At 33.5% G+C, this 15,195-nt stretch overlaps 1 protein-coding gene across 6 annotated transcripts in view; it reads right to left on the bottom strand.

The window, feature by feature from the left end:
• The window catches only part of LOC147064540 (phosphatase and actin regulator 2), a 588,368-nt gene that overhangs the window by 5,320 nt on the left and 567,853 nt on the right, over positions 1 to 15,195 (bottom strand). For 3 of the 6 annotated variants that reach the window (XM_085958439.1, XM_085958433.1, XM_085958434.1), the window contains 4 exons: positions 8,187 to 8,441; positions 5,344 to 5,620; positions 4,750 to 4,782; positions 3,088 to 3,306 (listed from right to left, as the gene is read on the bottom strand). In XM_085958439.1, coding sequence (XP_085814565.1) covers positions 3,088 to 3,306; positions 4,750 to 4,782; positions 5,344 to 5,620; positions 8,187 to 8,441 — 784 coding nt within the window. The remainder of the gene's footprint in view (positions 1 to 3,087; positions 3,307 to 4,749; positions 4,783 to 5,343; positions 5,621 to 8,186; positions 8,442 to 15,195) is intronic. The other 3 variants (XM_085958435.1, XM_085958436.1, XM_085958438.1) reach the window with 3 other exon arrangements.

Below are 15,195 nucleotides of genomic sequence, written 5' to 3'. Positions count from 1 at the left end.
TACAACAAATCACATGGGTACAAAAATAGTTTCCTTCAGGTCCATAATATTCACATCCAACGCAAAAAAAACTGACCACAAAATGAGGATCTATCTATACCTTGATGGATATTCTCAAACGAAGATTGTTCGATAGACATTCACCCAACCTCTATAAAAAGCAGTGGCGGAGAGGGTAAACGATGGGTAACCAAAAACAAAACAATCATATTTGTGGAACATAATCAGATACTATTATACTAGTGTTGATGCCTATTTACACTAATGACAAGAAAATACCGAAACAAAGAAATTTCAAAATTTACTGACAATGTAAAATCGCGTAAGTAATGAATTCATAATGTATTTTTTTTAAATAATCGATTACATATTTAATATTTAAGTTTCGAACATACTTAAGTTTTTGTTAGCCAAATGGTTCATAGATGTTGCCAAACGGTCAGTGCTTCGATAATTGTCAAATATGATAGATAGCACCATCAATATCACATATAAAATATATTTTCAGTTGCTGCTAACATAATTTCATAAAGAAAATAGGTTGGATTGGCCACAACTGTTAGGTACAATAAAATTGTATTAGGTATACATGTTTTCGCGGAAAGAGAAAAAACAAATTCTAGCTAAATAACAATTTAGTAAGGAGTCTCCGCCACTGATCCAAAGAGAAGAAAGAGAGGAGTATAAAAATCATATTTACTGGGTCCAAACACACACTTTAATTTCAAAATTAGTACCTTGAATAAATTGCCTTCCTATGAACAGTTATGCTAACTTTGGCTACAGTAGTTGATGTTGTCATTACCTAATTTAAAATGTGTATTACAACTTTGGCAGTAGCTCAAAGAATTTCCCATTAAATTTATCATTATATTAAACGATTAAAGACTAGTTGAAATAACCAGCATGCAAAGGCCATTTTATTTAAGTAGGTAGATATTATATATATTATTAATAGTTGCCTATTAAAATGTCTCAAGGTTTGTAATTATTATGCCTTGATTGTAATTGATAGAGTATATATTATTTAGTACCTATGTACATAATATTATAGCGCGGGTTCGAATACTTCAGCTTCAATTCATCAAACTCCAATACTGTTTTTTTTTTTTTCAATGTGTGTTTGGATCCAGAGCATGTACCCAATGGGTTACTCAAATGCCTATCGATCATTCCTCTTGTTATAGTCCTAATGTCTTAAGGCCAAATGCATAGTCATCCTTACGCTGCCTCGGTGACTTATTGGCAGTGAGAAAAACAAACGACATGTTTTTAATAAGAATATACCTTAAGCTAACATAACTTACGGCAACATCTATACTTTTGGCCGTTCACATATAAATTTTATTGTGAAATAACTAAATAATAAAAAAAGCTCAATTATCCACACACGGGTATATTTAATGCAAATTATATAACAAATATTTTGATAAATGTAAACAAAATGTGGCAATGTGTATAAAAGGAGTTTTTTCATTTGAGAGAAAGCTTTAAAAAATTGTTTAGAGAACAGTAATAATTTGATTTAAAAAAAACCATTAAGCTGGAGAATAACGGTTATTGGAGACATCTACTGACAGAATTATGAAACATGCAATAAAATACAATTTATGATTTTTAAAAAGAGGATCATTGACAATATTTGATATGATTATTATATTTTTTATGATTATTTTACTAATATCATAATCGTTGTCTTGGTGATTTTTATGGAAAACAAAAATGTTTTTAACTTTAAATCCAGTTGATTATTTATTTAGTTATTTGTCTTGTAATTCCATCACTAAATATTTCCAATAACTACTACACTCCCACTTAAATATTTGAAGAAGAGAAACAGTAGTAGAGAAATAATTAATAATCGAAGAGATAGCTCAATTATTATTAAAATGTAATTAAAAGTTATGTATTTAATCATGACAATACATTAGTATAACACACACTTGTTACATTTCAGTCTGAAGACCGACTTAAACAGCTGATGCATCGATATCGTGGAGTGTTAAAGAGTGAACAATTGAAACAGTTACAGAATAAAATACAAAACAATTCTCACAGAAGCGTTATTTCAGTTATGTGGGTCAAAATCAAACTATCGGAATGCCACAGTGACAGAACTGCCGCGACCAGCTGGTCACAGCTAATGCACTCACCGGCCCCGTCTAGAGTAAGGGACACCGCGATGCTGTCTCAACTGACTCACGAGAGACAGAAATAAACAGTCACCGTGACACACCGACACGTACACAATGTGAGTGCGAATCGGCCTACACACAAATAGCCCTCGTACAGTCAAACATCAAGTCAAATAGATTGCTAAATTAGTCTATTAGTGCGGTGGACGGCTCGACCGCCCACCATACCATCGGCAATTACAGGGACCGACATCAAAACATCTTTAAGAACAGAACAAAAAACTCGTCTACCCAAGTACATGAGTCTTTACCTACATCAAATTGTCTAAATTCCATTCCATTTTAAGCCACGGTGCTAACAAAATCACACGCTGTAAATTGAATCTGCAATTGGTAAAAAGAAAAGAATTGCGAAATATGTCAACACGGAGTGGTTTAGTAGTTTATTTAATATTGCTTCTATAAATAATTATAGAGATTTATATGTTAGAAAATAAAACACAACAAATATGTATGCCTTCCCACCCGGCATGATTAAAATATTATTAGATATATTAGTCTAGTATGGTGTAGTGAATTTTTAAATTTCTTCGAATACAAAAAAAGAATGATGTTATGTGGTTAAAACCTTAGAGCCAACATGGATTCCAGCATTAAAATCGACAAAACAGAATTATATAGCAAGAATAATGTCATATTTCATTTAACTTACGATAATTATTTCAGGTTCTCAATTCCTTTTTGTAATATAGATATAGATATTATATTTACTATCATGTAAATTTTCAGTAGGTATTCCTTGGTTATAGCCATCTGAGTATAGGAATAATGAACCTATTGTATGTATGAATAATTTTAGATATTTGCAATACCATCACCAGCACAACTTACACTTGACACTCAATAAAAATCAACATGAGTTAAAAACATCAATAAATGCACAACAGCATACCTATTAATAAGCTCCTGTCTGTCGGGCCTGAGCGCCAGTTTAATGTTGAGGCTCTCCTTGCGAGCGATCTTGGCGGCGATGCGGTCGTTGTCATTGCCGTGGTCTTCGCGATAGTGCACCCCGTCGGATCCCATGTTGCCCTGGTTGTCTTCCCTGATGATGTACGGCCGAGCGTTCTCTTTGTTTTCCAACGCGCATGCTAACCGCACCGGTCGACTACTGAAAATTTATAATAATCATAAGTTTCAATTGATTTTAAAGGAATCATTTAACCATTTACAATAAAATGAAACAATATGTGAAAAGAAGACTACAATTTGGTATATACAAGCGATCCTCAACATTAACACGTTCTACTTTCTTACAATTCACAATTTCAAAAATTTCTTAACATTTTGATTTTTGTCGATGATGCAAAAACTGTATGTTTCCATGCAATCACTTCCCGTTCATCCACTCCCTCTCATGACAAGTTTATAAGGAAAACACCTGAGTGCTAATACGCATCGTTAGCTTTATTATATCTAGGTTCCATTGAAAAATAAATATTTTAAAATTCACTTTTTGATATTTTTTTTACATTACTCTACTTTTGTACATTCAACATCCATGTACGAAAGTCGAGGACCGCCTGTATGTTGATATGAACATCTTTTAATCAATGCCAATACAAACAGAAGAAAATCTGTAAAATGATATTTAGAATATTGTTTACATAATAAGTATATTCATGTATTATGTATTATTATATACTTTATAAAATTCAAGACATACATTATACATAGTCATAAATAATAAATTAACATTTTACCCTAGTTAACTTGAAACTTATTTAAAGTAAACACATGGATACGTATTGGATTATTTTTCTGTTTTACAATATGACTAATCCCATAAATGAATCAAAATATTTACATTTCGGCATGTCATGTGTCAAAAGCTAAAATTGTGGCATTGTAACGACACAAGAATAGTAAACATGCAAATCCTCAATGTGAGTTTATAGCATGCCTCAATTCCGGTTTGAAGTCTTTGACGAGCAATGGCATATTGCCAGAAGCTCTGTACTACGTGCCGCTGCAATAGTTTTTTTTCACAACTTCATAATGGAAACACTTTGAAAGTCAGATTAGCCCAATAGACGAGCCAAGTGCATCGAGAGAGAATGGAGTGGGATCCGCGAAGAAGAAATGGTACTCCATTTATTTCAAGGGCGTGGGAAAGTACAACAAATTCGTTAGTGATTATTATGCCACGAGCATATTTGGCACCGCGCCAAACCACGGCATAAAATTCTTGCAGAGGCTAACGATTGTGAGACGATAAAATTTTATGTTTACAGATACTTAGATACGATGCAGTTGAAACGTGTCAACGACAATAAATACTAGTAGAGAATTAAGGAATGATTGAATATTATTTTAATTAAATATAATCGAGATACATACATACAAACAATATTCATATGACTGATAATAGTAGTTATCAATGGAAAGAAATAAAATTAATAGTCATTGTTTGTTGCTTATTATTTAATCTTAAGCTTATAATTTTATTATTAATATTAGTTTATCTGCCTTTTTGGGTGCTTTTGTATGTATACATAGTATGAGAGAAAGAGATGATTGTGATGGAAATATAAACTTTTACATAGAGATTTACCAGATTCTTATCCTCGGCCTGGGTGGAGGCCTTCTGGCAAAAGCGGCAGAAATACAAGAGAAATAGTTGTTTAAAAAACACAGTATTTATACAAATAATATTCAAAGAGACTATCAATAAAAGTATCATGCATCAGGAAATGTGTTTGCTCTGGAAAGGAAATAAGTTGAGATATAAAATAAAGGGAAAAGTTTGTCACATTGATTAATATTGGGAACACTAAATAACAAATAACAAAATTCAATAAAAGGAACACAATCTCTAATCGATTTAAATATGGCTCATAAAACACAAAAATGACAAAACCATTTAGTATCTAAAAATTAAGGTATGCCAAACAATTTGTAGATCAGAGGATTTTGACGACAGGCTCTTGTCACAATTTTCATATATAATAATATATATATACTTACTTATATATTGTTTTTCCTGTAGGATTCAGTAAATCCATTTTTCCAAATCATATTTTTATGAAATTAATGTTGTCACCATGATAGTAGTTATCCCAATAAATATATCAGTATTTTTTTTTTGCATGGGTCTAGATTAGATTGTCTTGAAATGCGGCAAATAAGAAAAATAAAAGCTCCGCACCTGAAACTGGCATGCAGCTGGTCCTGGCGCTGCGGCCTTCCTTCCTGAGTAGGAGTGCCGGGTCCCGATCCGCCGCTCCCGGCGCCACCGGACCCTCGTTTCTTCAGAGCTGACTTGAGAGGAACCGCATTGAACTTGGGCTCTTTTGTCGGAATTTCTTCCACTCGTGAGGTATCAATGGTGGGGTCCGGCTGCCGGAGCCTGCCGAGGTGATGCTGAGGAATGTCCTCGGGCTCCGAGTCCATGTCATCCACCATTCCGAGCACCTCATCCTGGTCTGCTCCAACATAAAAATGCAATTAAAAATACATACAAACAATTCAATATTATGAAGTTTCTATTTAGATTCAAAGGTTACTTTGTAGTAATAGCACTGTAGCACTTTTGCATGCGCCCAGAGACTCATTTGTGCATTTTACAATTAAAAAAAAATATATATATAAATCTTTTAGAATTTTAAACCGATTAATAAAAATAATTGCAATTGAACTTTCGTATTGGTTGATTGGATTTATTAATCTTAGTCTATGTATGATTGAACAACAACATGACGCGGATCTCGTAGTCCAGTATGTAAAACGCTGACCTTTCATCCGGGGTCTCCAGGTTTGATCCCGGAGAGGTCTCAATACATTTGTGATTTTCTCAAAGCCTGAGTTTTTGTGATTGTTTTACTTCTATTATGAAAAATAGATACATTACTGTTTTAGTTAGTACACTACTGCCATTGAGCCCCATGGCTTGTTGTAGTGTTAAAAAGAATATATTATATTATGTATTATATTTTTACCTATATTTTTTATTATATGAAATAACAAGCAACTTAATTTGTTTCATTATATTTAATAATGTTTAACTCATACAGGGCTGCCGTGTCAGCCTTAGATGGCAATTAGATATAATTAGCATGTTAATTAAATATTAATTAACCTGTCTGCAGTAAATGAGTAAGACACCACTACAGGTTTATTGAAAAGGAATATTGTTAAAAAAAAAAAAACAAAAAAAAAAAAAGATTACAAGTCAAATTTACAGGAGGACCTCGACTTTCGCACATAATTGGTTCCTGAAAAGGTGTGCGAATGTTGAATGTTCGAAAGTAGAGGGAAGTAAAAAAAATTAAATTGTGTGTATTTTGAAATATTTATTTATCAAGTAAATATAAGATGTTTAAAAGACATGTTTAAGTGGGGTTTGCGGGTGTTTCCATTAAAAAATTATCAAGAGTTAACTCTTTGCCACTCTTCTTTTTCTTATTTTAAATAAAATATTTAAAATGGTAAATCATTAACTTTACAATATTGCTTAACTGCTGGCACGAAATGTAAAGTGAACCAATCTTTTAATATTAACGCAGTAAACCCAGGCTTTTTTATTTGATTACTGTAAGCAATTCTTTATCCTTCCCTTTCAATGCTCTGGGATTATCTGGTTGATAAATTAACATTGGCATCAATTTTAAATCACCAGCCAAGTTTCCACCAAGAAGCAATGTCAATCGGTTTTTAGAAGGTTCATGCCCGTAAGAATGTACGACTAGGCATTTTTTTTCCAAAATAAACCTGTGTCATCTACATTAAATATTTGGCTAGAGGAATATTCTCCATCTTCAATAATTTTGGATAATGAGGAAATAAATTCTTTTGCAGCATCTTTATCCGCATCAGCCGATTTTCCAGTGAATTTAATATAAACCAACTGTTACTTGCTTGAAAAATCGTGTTAGAATCTTCTTTTTCTAGCCTTCCAATCTTTGTACAAACTAAGAGCCTTCGCTTGAATAATTGAAATATTCAGAGGGACATCTTTTTGATATGGTCGTCGATCCATGATGACAAATATTTTTCCATTTCATCCATAACTATGCCGTGTCCTTTAGAAACAACCTTTAAAGATAATATATTTCCACAATTTTGAACGTATTCCTTAATTTTATTTTTATTTTTCAAAATTGAACATATCGTAGTAGACCTGTTTGTATCATACGAACGTCCGATTGAAGCAAAAGATTCACCGCAATCAGAACGTCATGTAAAGTTTATAAGTCCTTGATTTCTTTTTGTTCGTATCAACACTGCAGTTTTTCCGTTTCTCACTCATGTTTATAAATGTTTAGGGTGAAATATTTCAAATGAAGAAAATTAGCAAAACGCACAACATGACACGCCCGCACGCGCTTCTGCGCAAGCCACCTATCCTAGCTAACTCACAAGCAAAGTGACGGGTGACGGGAAATGCACTTGCTTGTGAGCGAGCGAGAAGGGGATATCTTAACCCCACGACCAGCGCGACGTTTAAAAAAAACGATTTTTTTTGAAATGTGCGAAATAGCGAATTGTGCGAAAGTCGAACGTTCGTAAGTCGAGGTCCGCCTGTATATGCAATACCTATTCTTTGTCTGTTATGTAAGTTTCGTTGAAAAAAAAGTTGGGAACCCAACGACGTTAAGTAAGTATAAAGTAAGATGGTCAAAAAAGTTACCATATATGTACTTCATATACTTGTCAGGAAATATCTAATTTATCTAAAAACTAGCTACAGCTAATTTATAGCTACATGGTTCAGTTAATATTTTTTGTTTGTAACACCTATTATTGTCTCTTCCATGTAGGCAAATTTATTGTATGCTGTTTTTTTTTAAATTTGTATATTGGTACGATGATTTGGATAGTAAATAGGTACAATATCATTCTGTTTGCAAAAATCAATTAGGTATCAAACATTTTGGGCTAAAAACCGAAGTTAAAAAGTTATGTTGTGAAATATCACTTTTGCAATAATCATATTATTATATTGTCCAAACAATATCGACATTGGTAGTGGTTATCAATAATCCAACTGACCATCATAATCGTAACCGGAGAGATCATGTGGCACGGCGTTGAGTAGGTTTCCGAGGCCTCCGCTGATGGGCAGGACCTTCTGGCGGGCCAGCGTGGTGGGACTGGGCGAGCTAAACATGGGCGGCGGAGGAATGGGGCCGATCTCCGAAAGGGCGATGGGGGGCTCGGGGAGCTCCGACAGCACCATCTGGGGCGGCAGCTGAAGAGGGGGCGGCGGAAGGTGCTGGGGCTGCATGCCACCACCGCCATCGGGAACTGGAAATCAAACACAGCGGACATTATTGATCTGTTGTATTTAATTATTCATTAAATATTTTTTTTTTGAATTACATTAGCATTAAAAAAAATATAACAATTCAAATTAGAAAATGTTCGTAAAAATTTGGACACTTTGTTTATATCGACTGTATAAAGGAAAAAAGGACGTCATCCACACAAATCAAACTTTACAGGAGGCACAGAAATATTTTTGTTATGGTTTTCGGTCAAAGTTAAATAATACAAAATAGACATAGCCGTGAAGTGCATGATAATTAATAATTTGGTTTTTATATTCCCAAACTGATATCTACTAATTATTGAGTTAATTAAAGAAAAACAAAAAGTAGTTTTTCCTATTTCACTTCCTTTTTTTTTTAATTGCCAGCTAAATTTAGATAATAAATCGGCATTTCCAGCTTATATCCTTTAGACTTAGACACAACGTGTATTTAGTCGTGTACAACGTCATTATCAAATAAAACCAATTTTGAAAAAACTGAGGGTTACGTCCTTTTTCTTTTCTAAAGTCGATATGTATATTTTCCTTGATCCATCTAATTTATAGCTACATAATATAACTAAGTAATAATAATAGTAAAAGCGGTTCTTGTCTGCTTAGTGGAAGCCAGCGGCAAATAAGTTTTAAAATAACCACTACTGGATTATTTGTTAGGTTAGGTAAGGTTTGGTTCTCTAAAGATTTTACCGAAATCGGCTATGAAAATTGCCGCTGTTCCCGCCTGGCTTCCAGTAAACCAGACTTGTACCATATAAACTGTATTTTCAGAAATATAAATTATGGTTGAGTATATTCTTTTTATTTTCTCCAGATAATTATGATTTCTACGCTAATTTTCGATATCCATGCCATGAATTTTACTTGAAAGTAAATTTCAGGGCGACAGGTTTAAAATCCGCATAAATAATATGTAGGTATATAAAGACACATCGATTAGGTTAATAATATTACGGTACTTAAATTAGAATGCTGAGAGATAAAAACGTCTAGGCCGCCCCGTAGCAGTATGTGCACGACCAATGAGGTGTCCTACCAAGCAAATTAAATGTGGGTAAAATTTTTTTGGCATATTCCAATGAGTATGGTATAATAGACCTAGGTTTTCAGTGAAACGCCGTAATATTTGTTAACTACAACGTTGAAAATGCATTCTGTTGCATATAAATAACTGTAGTGTAGGTATATTGGTCTCGCTATAACTCAGTGCGCGTATTAACGATGAATGTGTAATCCAAATTGTTCGTTTAAAAAGAGTCCGTATTTTTCGAGAAGACGTTAGACACTTGTGACCTATGCGGCCTGCGGATAACAAGAAAGTATTAAATTAACCCTACTGATAAAAAGGTTGTGCATCGCTGCTCCGGGAACACATGCATGCAACAACCATATAGATAAATACATGATGTTTAATGTGCACGTTTATTTGAATGAATTAGCAAAAATGTAATTATATAAGACGGATTATTGTTTTCGTACGACAGGGCGTAGTATGTAGTATTACGTAAATTTCAACGCCACAATGGCATTACATCCAAACAATCACGAATAAATTCATAGTCGACTGTTGAAATACTCCCTATATAAAAAAAAACACACATACATATTATTATATACTTACTACTTACAATAAAATTAAAATGTCTGTTTGTGATTTTCAAATGTTTGCCTTTTTTGACTACAATTTCCATATGTACCGAATCACGAAAAAATGTTTATTTAATTTTTTGTCTATCTGTATGTATGTTCTGTTATAGGAACATCAAAGCATACTGGATCAATATAGTTGCACAGCTCTGTTGTACCTATAGACTACATTGTTGGTAGTTAAGATAAAACATCTCGAAAACAACGTCATGTAAAAAAGAGTGGTCAGGCACTCAGATGGCAGTTTCTGTATAACTGTCTAAAATTTCATATAATTTCGATGATAATACATTTTCAGACCAATATCATTTTCATGTGTATTGTTACTGGAATAATGACGACGTAACAAGGATTATTAAAATATCAGCCATTATGCGTAATTAAAATGTTGCATTTAGGATTCAACATGCGATAATTGCTGTGTCTACCTACCTAATACCTACACTCTACAGCAGTGGTGCCCAACCCGTTGCTCGCGTACCGATTTTAATGTGGCTCCCAGCTCGCATATTCAGATTATGTGTTAAGCGCACAGTTTATGTAAAAAATCGGCAAAATTGCCACCCATTTTGCAACACCTCGTCGGCAATCACCACTGGCGAAAAGGCGAGAGTAATAAGTATGTTAGTGTATCGGCGAGACGAAGCGCGTTTTGACATAAGTGTCAGTTTGACAATTATATTTATCGTATAGTTACCCTAATAATTATGTCTGAATACATATGAGCCAGAGAAAAAGATAAAACGGACAAACATCTAGGTACAATTTTCAAGAAGATTGGGAAGAGAATTTTTTTTATTTATTTTAATAACAAAATAAATGTAAGTAGTTCATAAAAAATATGGTACCTACTGAATATCCTATTACAGCAGTTTAAGAAAATCTAAAATAACAATCTATATTTACTAAGTCCGTAACTAAATCAAGAGCTGCTACAATAAATTGCTTCATTTAAGATTACACATAGACTTGCATTATTTCAGCTATTGAAGATGTTCAATTATCAAGAAATTTAGTCACTCGTAGAACAGAAGCAATGTCTGAAAATATCAAATTACAGAGAAAAAAAGATTTAGAAAAATTCGTTTTTTTAGGTTTGTCCTTGTGTTGTTTTTAATTTGTAGTGGATTATAAGTAGTAATAAACAGTAATAGTGTTTTCTTTTACCTATTGTGTTGATTTTTTTTAAAAGTCATCATCCTATATGGCTTGCGTAAAATTTTTAAATTCTTAATTTGCTCGAGATATACTAAAGGTTGGGTACCACTGCTCTACAGTGTTATATTTCACCACCAAATGAAAATAGCCGTATATAAAATATAAGCTTTCATACGTTTAAAAGCTGCTAAAAATCTACAGCCACGCCGGGAATTTTTAATTCAAGTAATTGACGTTTAGTTGGTTCGAGTGGAAACAAAATACTGCTGTTTTCAATCAATTAAAATTAATTGATTAGTAATTCTACGCCCAAATCTGATAGCAAAAATAATTATAACAGCCAATTTATAACATAGGTACATACATAATATAATAGACAAAAAGACTTATTGTATATCGGTGTGCTGATAATATGTTTTATGGATTTTAATACACATCTTTCTGCGAGTTGGCCTTGACACGGGACACAAAATAAGAGTCTTGACATTGACCTACAAATGAAAATCATACAACAGCTACCCGCTGGTAGTGAATCATTTTTCATACACTGTCATACGATTCCAAAGTGTAAACATGTTTCCCAAAAACAACTTAATATGCAGACTAAAAAAGTACAAAGATAGAAGATTCTAATCTAAGTTGTATCTTCGCAGATTAAATGGAAAGTGAAATCATGAAATCTAAATTAACATATACATACTTTAAATGAAAACATATATATAAACACATCCTAAATATGACATCGTCATAGATGAGGACATTTCTTTGCTCACCGCACCGCATCGATGTTGACTAACAAACAAATAAGTTGTTTAGGATTAACGTTTTGTTCGAGGATGCCATGTTTTGTACATTGGACTAGCCCCGAATGTTACTCCCTCATACATTTACGTGTATGTTTTGTCTTCGCTCTGTTGTTTCAGACTCAACTATTTGCCTGTGAACTGCTGCACCAGCCTGACAGAGTCTTACTCGAATGAGCAAAATATACTCTATTTTAAGAATTTATAAAACAACGTCCACCTAAACTCATTCTCACGTAGGTGGAATATACGAGGGTGGGTCAATAAGTCCTTAGAAAAGCCGACAGGTGGCACGACTAGTACTGTAAGCGGTTTGTTTTCATGCAGCGGCACTACCGATTCAGTATGCTGCGAAGTTTCAATCAGATTGGTCGGGTTGTTGTTTTTTATTTTCGTACATTTAAAAAAAAAAATTGCTTGTTTACAAAAATGGAGAAAATTGAGTTTAGAGCTGTTATTAAACATTTTAATATAAAAGGGTTAACAGCAAAGGAAATAAAAAATGAGTTGGATTTAGTTCACGGCATATCTGCTCCTTCACTTGCAACTATTTATAACTGGTTAAATGAATTTAAACGTGGTCGTACATCAACAAAGGATGAACCACGCTCAGGACGTCCTGTAGAGGTGTCTACACCAGAAATGATCAATAAAATCCACGATATGGTGTTAAGTGACCGAAGATTAAAGTTGAGTGAGATAATTGAGGTTACAGGGATCTCAAAAGGTAGCGTCATTTCTATTTTACATGACAAATTGGGCATGAAAATTTTTTTTTCTGCAAGATGGGTGCCGCGTTTGCTCACAGTCGACAATAAACGCAATAGGGTGGTGGCCTCTAAAGCTCTGTTGTCGCTCATGCAACGCAATCCGGATGAATTTTTTCGTCGCTTTGTGACTGTAGATGAAACATGGATACACCACTATACTCCCGAGACGAAAGAACAGTCAAAGCAGTGGATTGCGAAAGGCGAACCATGTCCAAAGAAGGCGAAAACCGTAAAATCAGCTGGTAAGGTTATGGCTACTGTATTTTGGGATGCACGTGGAATTATTTTCGTTGACTATTTGGAAAAAGGAAAAACAATAACAGGGGATTATTATGCATTTTTATTGGACCAGCTAAAAAACGAAATTGAAGAAAAACGGCCTCATTTAAACAGGAAAAAAATCCTCTTTCATCAGGACAATGCCCGTGTTCACACATGTTTACGATCAATGGCTAAAATTGAAGAATTGAAGTTCGAATTGGTCGACCACCCACCGTATTCGCCAGATTTAGCCCCCAGTGACTTTTTCCTTTTCCCAAACTTAAAAAAATGGCTAAGTGGACAACGTTTTTTTTCAAATGAAGAAGTCATCGATCGGACAAATGCTTATTTTGAGGACCTTCCGAAAACTTATTTTTCTGACGGTTTAAAAAAAATTGAGAAACGTCTAACCAAGTGTATTGAGCTCCAAGGAGATTATGTTGAGAAATAAAAAAAAAATACAAAAATAAAAACTGTTTTAATGCTTTTTTCTAAGGAATTATTGACCCACCCTCGTATCAATATCCAAAGCGATTTGGATGAACACAATAAGTTATTGCTGATAAAAATAGAAATGTGAAAGCCAGTCGTTGAAGGCAATCTTGATATTTGACTTAACGAGGAGAAAGGAAAATAACATGTTCTTTAATTGGTGTTTAAGAATATCCCATACTTATTTATTCACACTCGAAAATCGAACCTTCTTACCGCCACACCAAAAAGAATGCACTTGACATTTTTTTCGTGTTCCCTGGTTTTAGCTGTTTGTGCCATAATAGTCGTACCTATTGCAAAATGTATTATTATTTGACAATAATATATAATTGAAGCATCCCCCTCAATAATGAACCATGTTACATTTGGACATTTTGAGATAAATAATCAAATACAACTATTTTGTTGAGAAGATATTATTTATAATTAAATTCCTTAATCACTTATTTTTATTCCTCTTCCAATTTTCCATGTGAATTTTACTCTGTGAAGTCTTTTCGCATCCATAGGATTATTAACAAAAACTCTCGTGTCATCCTATATTTTGACAGATGCATACATCATTATTGTAGGGAGGCCAACGTAACGGATCAAAAACAAATGACTTAATGTTGCTAGATCAAAAATATAAATATGCAAAAACAGAGGCAATGTGATGTACCTAGATCATTGTTGCATATTTAGTTAAAAACTGCCAAAATATAACATAGATCATTATTGAGGGGGGGCTTTAATTGCAGTGATTCCAACAATCTTGCAAGTCTGCACGTCCAATTCGAATATATATTTACAATTTTAAATCGAAAGAATCTGTCTCTAGTTTCCTAAAATCGTAAATAAAATAAAATAATGATTTATTTCACCGGTACAAACCATTATGTACCTAACTGTTGTTTTGTTCAACTAACAAGGCATACAAAGTGCAATATATCATTGAGATAAATTGCCGGCAATAAATCTATCGCTTGTTGAAAGAAAGCAAACTTCACCCACTCGCGAAATATCATCATTAAAGTGTTTATTATTAGGATTGCAAGTTATTATTTTACTCTTTGTAGATGTTATTACCTACTTATAAGTGAGTAGGTGCACACGTAAATAAGTCGTCACGAGGATTCTATTTTTATTTTATTATTTGGAAGATAGTCGTAAATAATAATGAAAATATGAATCAGAAATGCTAGTATACGTTCATTCAATGAAATTGAGCTACGCGGTCATATTTTATGCATTATTTTATGGCAGAGGAAATTATGGCGTTGTGTAAAAGAAATAATATCTATATTATGTAGAAAAATAACAATTTCGACAGTTAAAAGGAAATCTCATATATATTATACATTGGCATCACAGGTGATTTGCATAATATTATAATATTGGTACCATTTCCAACAATGCCTTTTTTCAAAGTTAGTAAGCAATACCAATACAACTGCGAATCGCCTTTTCCGTACCGATTGTGCCACTTGTTTTATGTCAGTGTTTCACGGCACACTTTTCAAACTACACAATTTTTAACACCTCAGTAACATAACTATTGGGGGGAAAATGATGATACTCGAACATACATCCATCGGATTCCGGCTAGTGTGCACAAC

The sequence above is a fragment of the Rhyacophila brunnea genome, unplaced genomic scaffold (genome assembly GCF_057557595.1).
Source record: "Rhyacophila brunnea isolate RB1 unplaced genomic scaffold, BYU_Rbru_1.0 scaffold_7, whole genome shotgun sequence".
In the NCBI taxonomy this organism is placed as follows: domain Eukaryota; kingdom Metazoa; phylum Arthropoda; class Insecta; order Trichoptera; family Rhyacophilidae; genus Rhyacophila; species Rhyacophila brunnea.
Note: the sequence above shows the minus strand (reverse complement) of the source record. Positions and strands in the feature narration are given on the sequence as shown.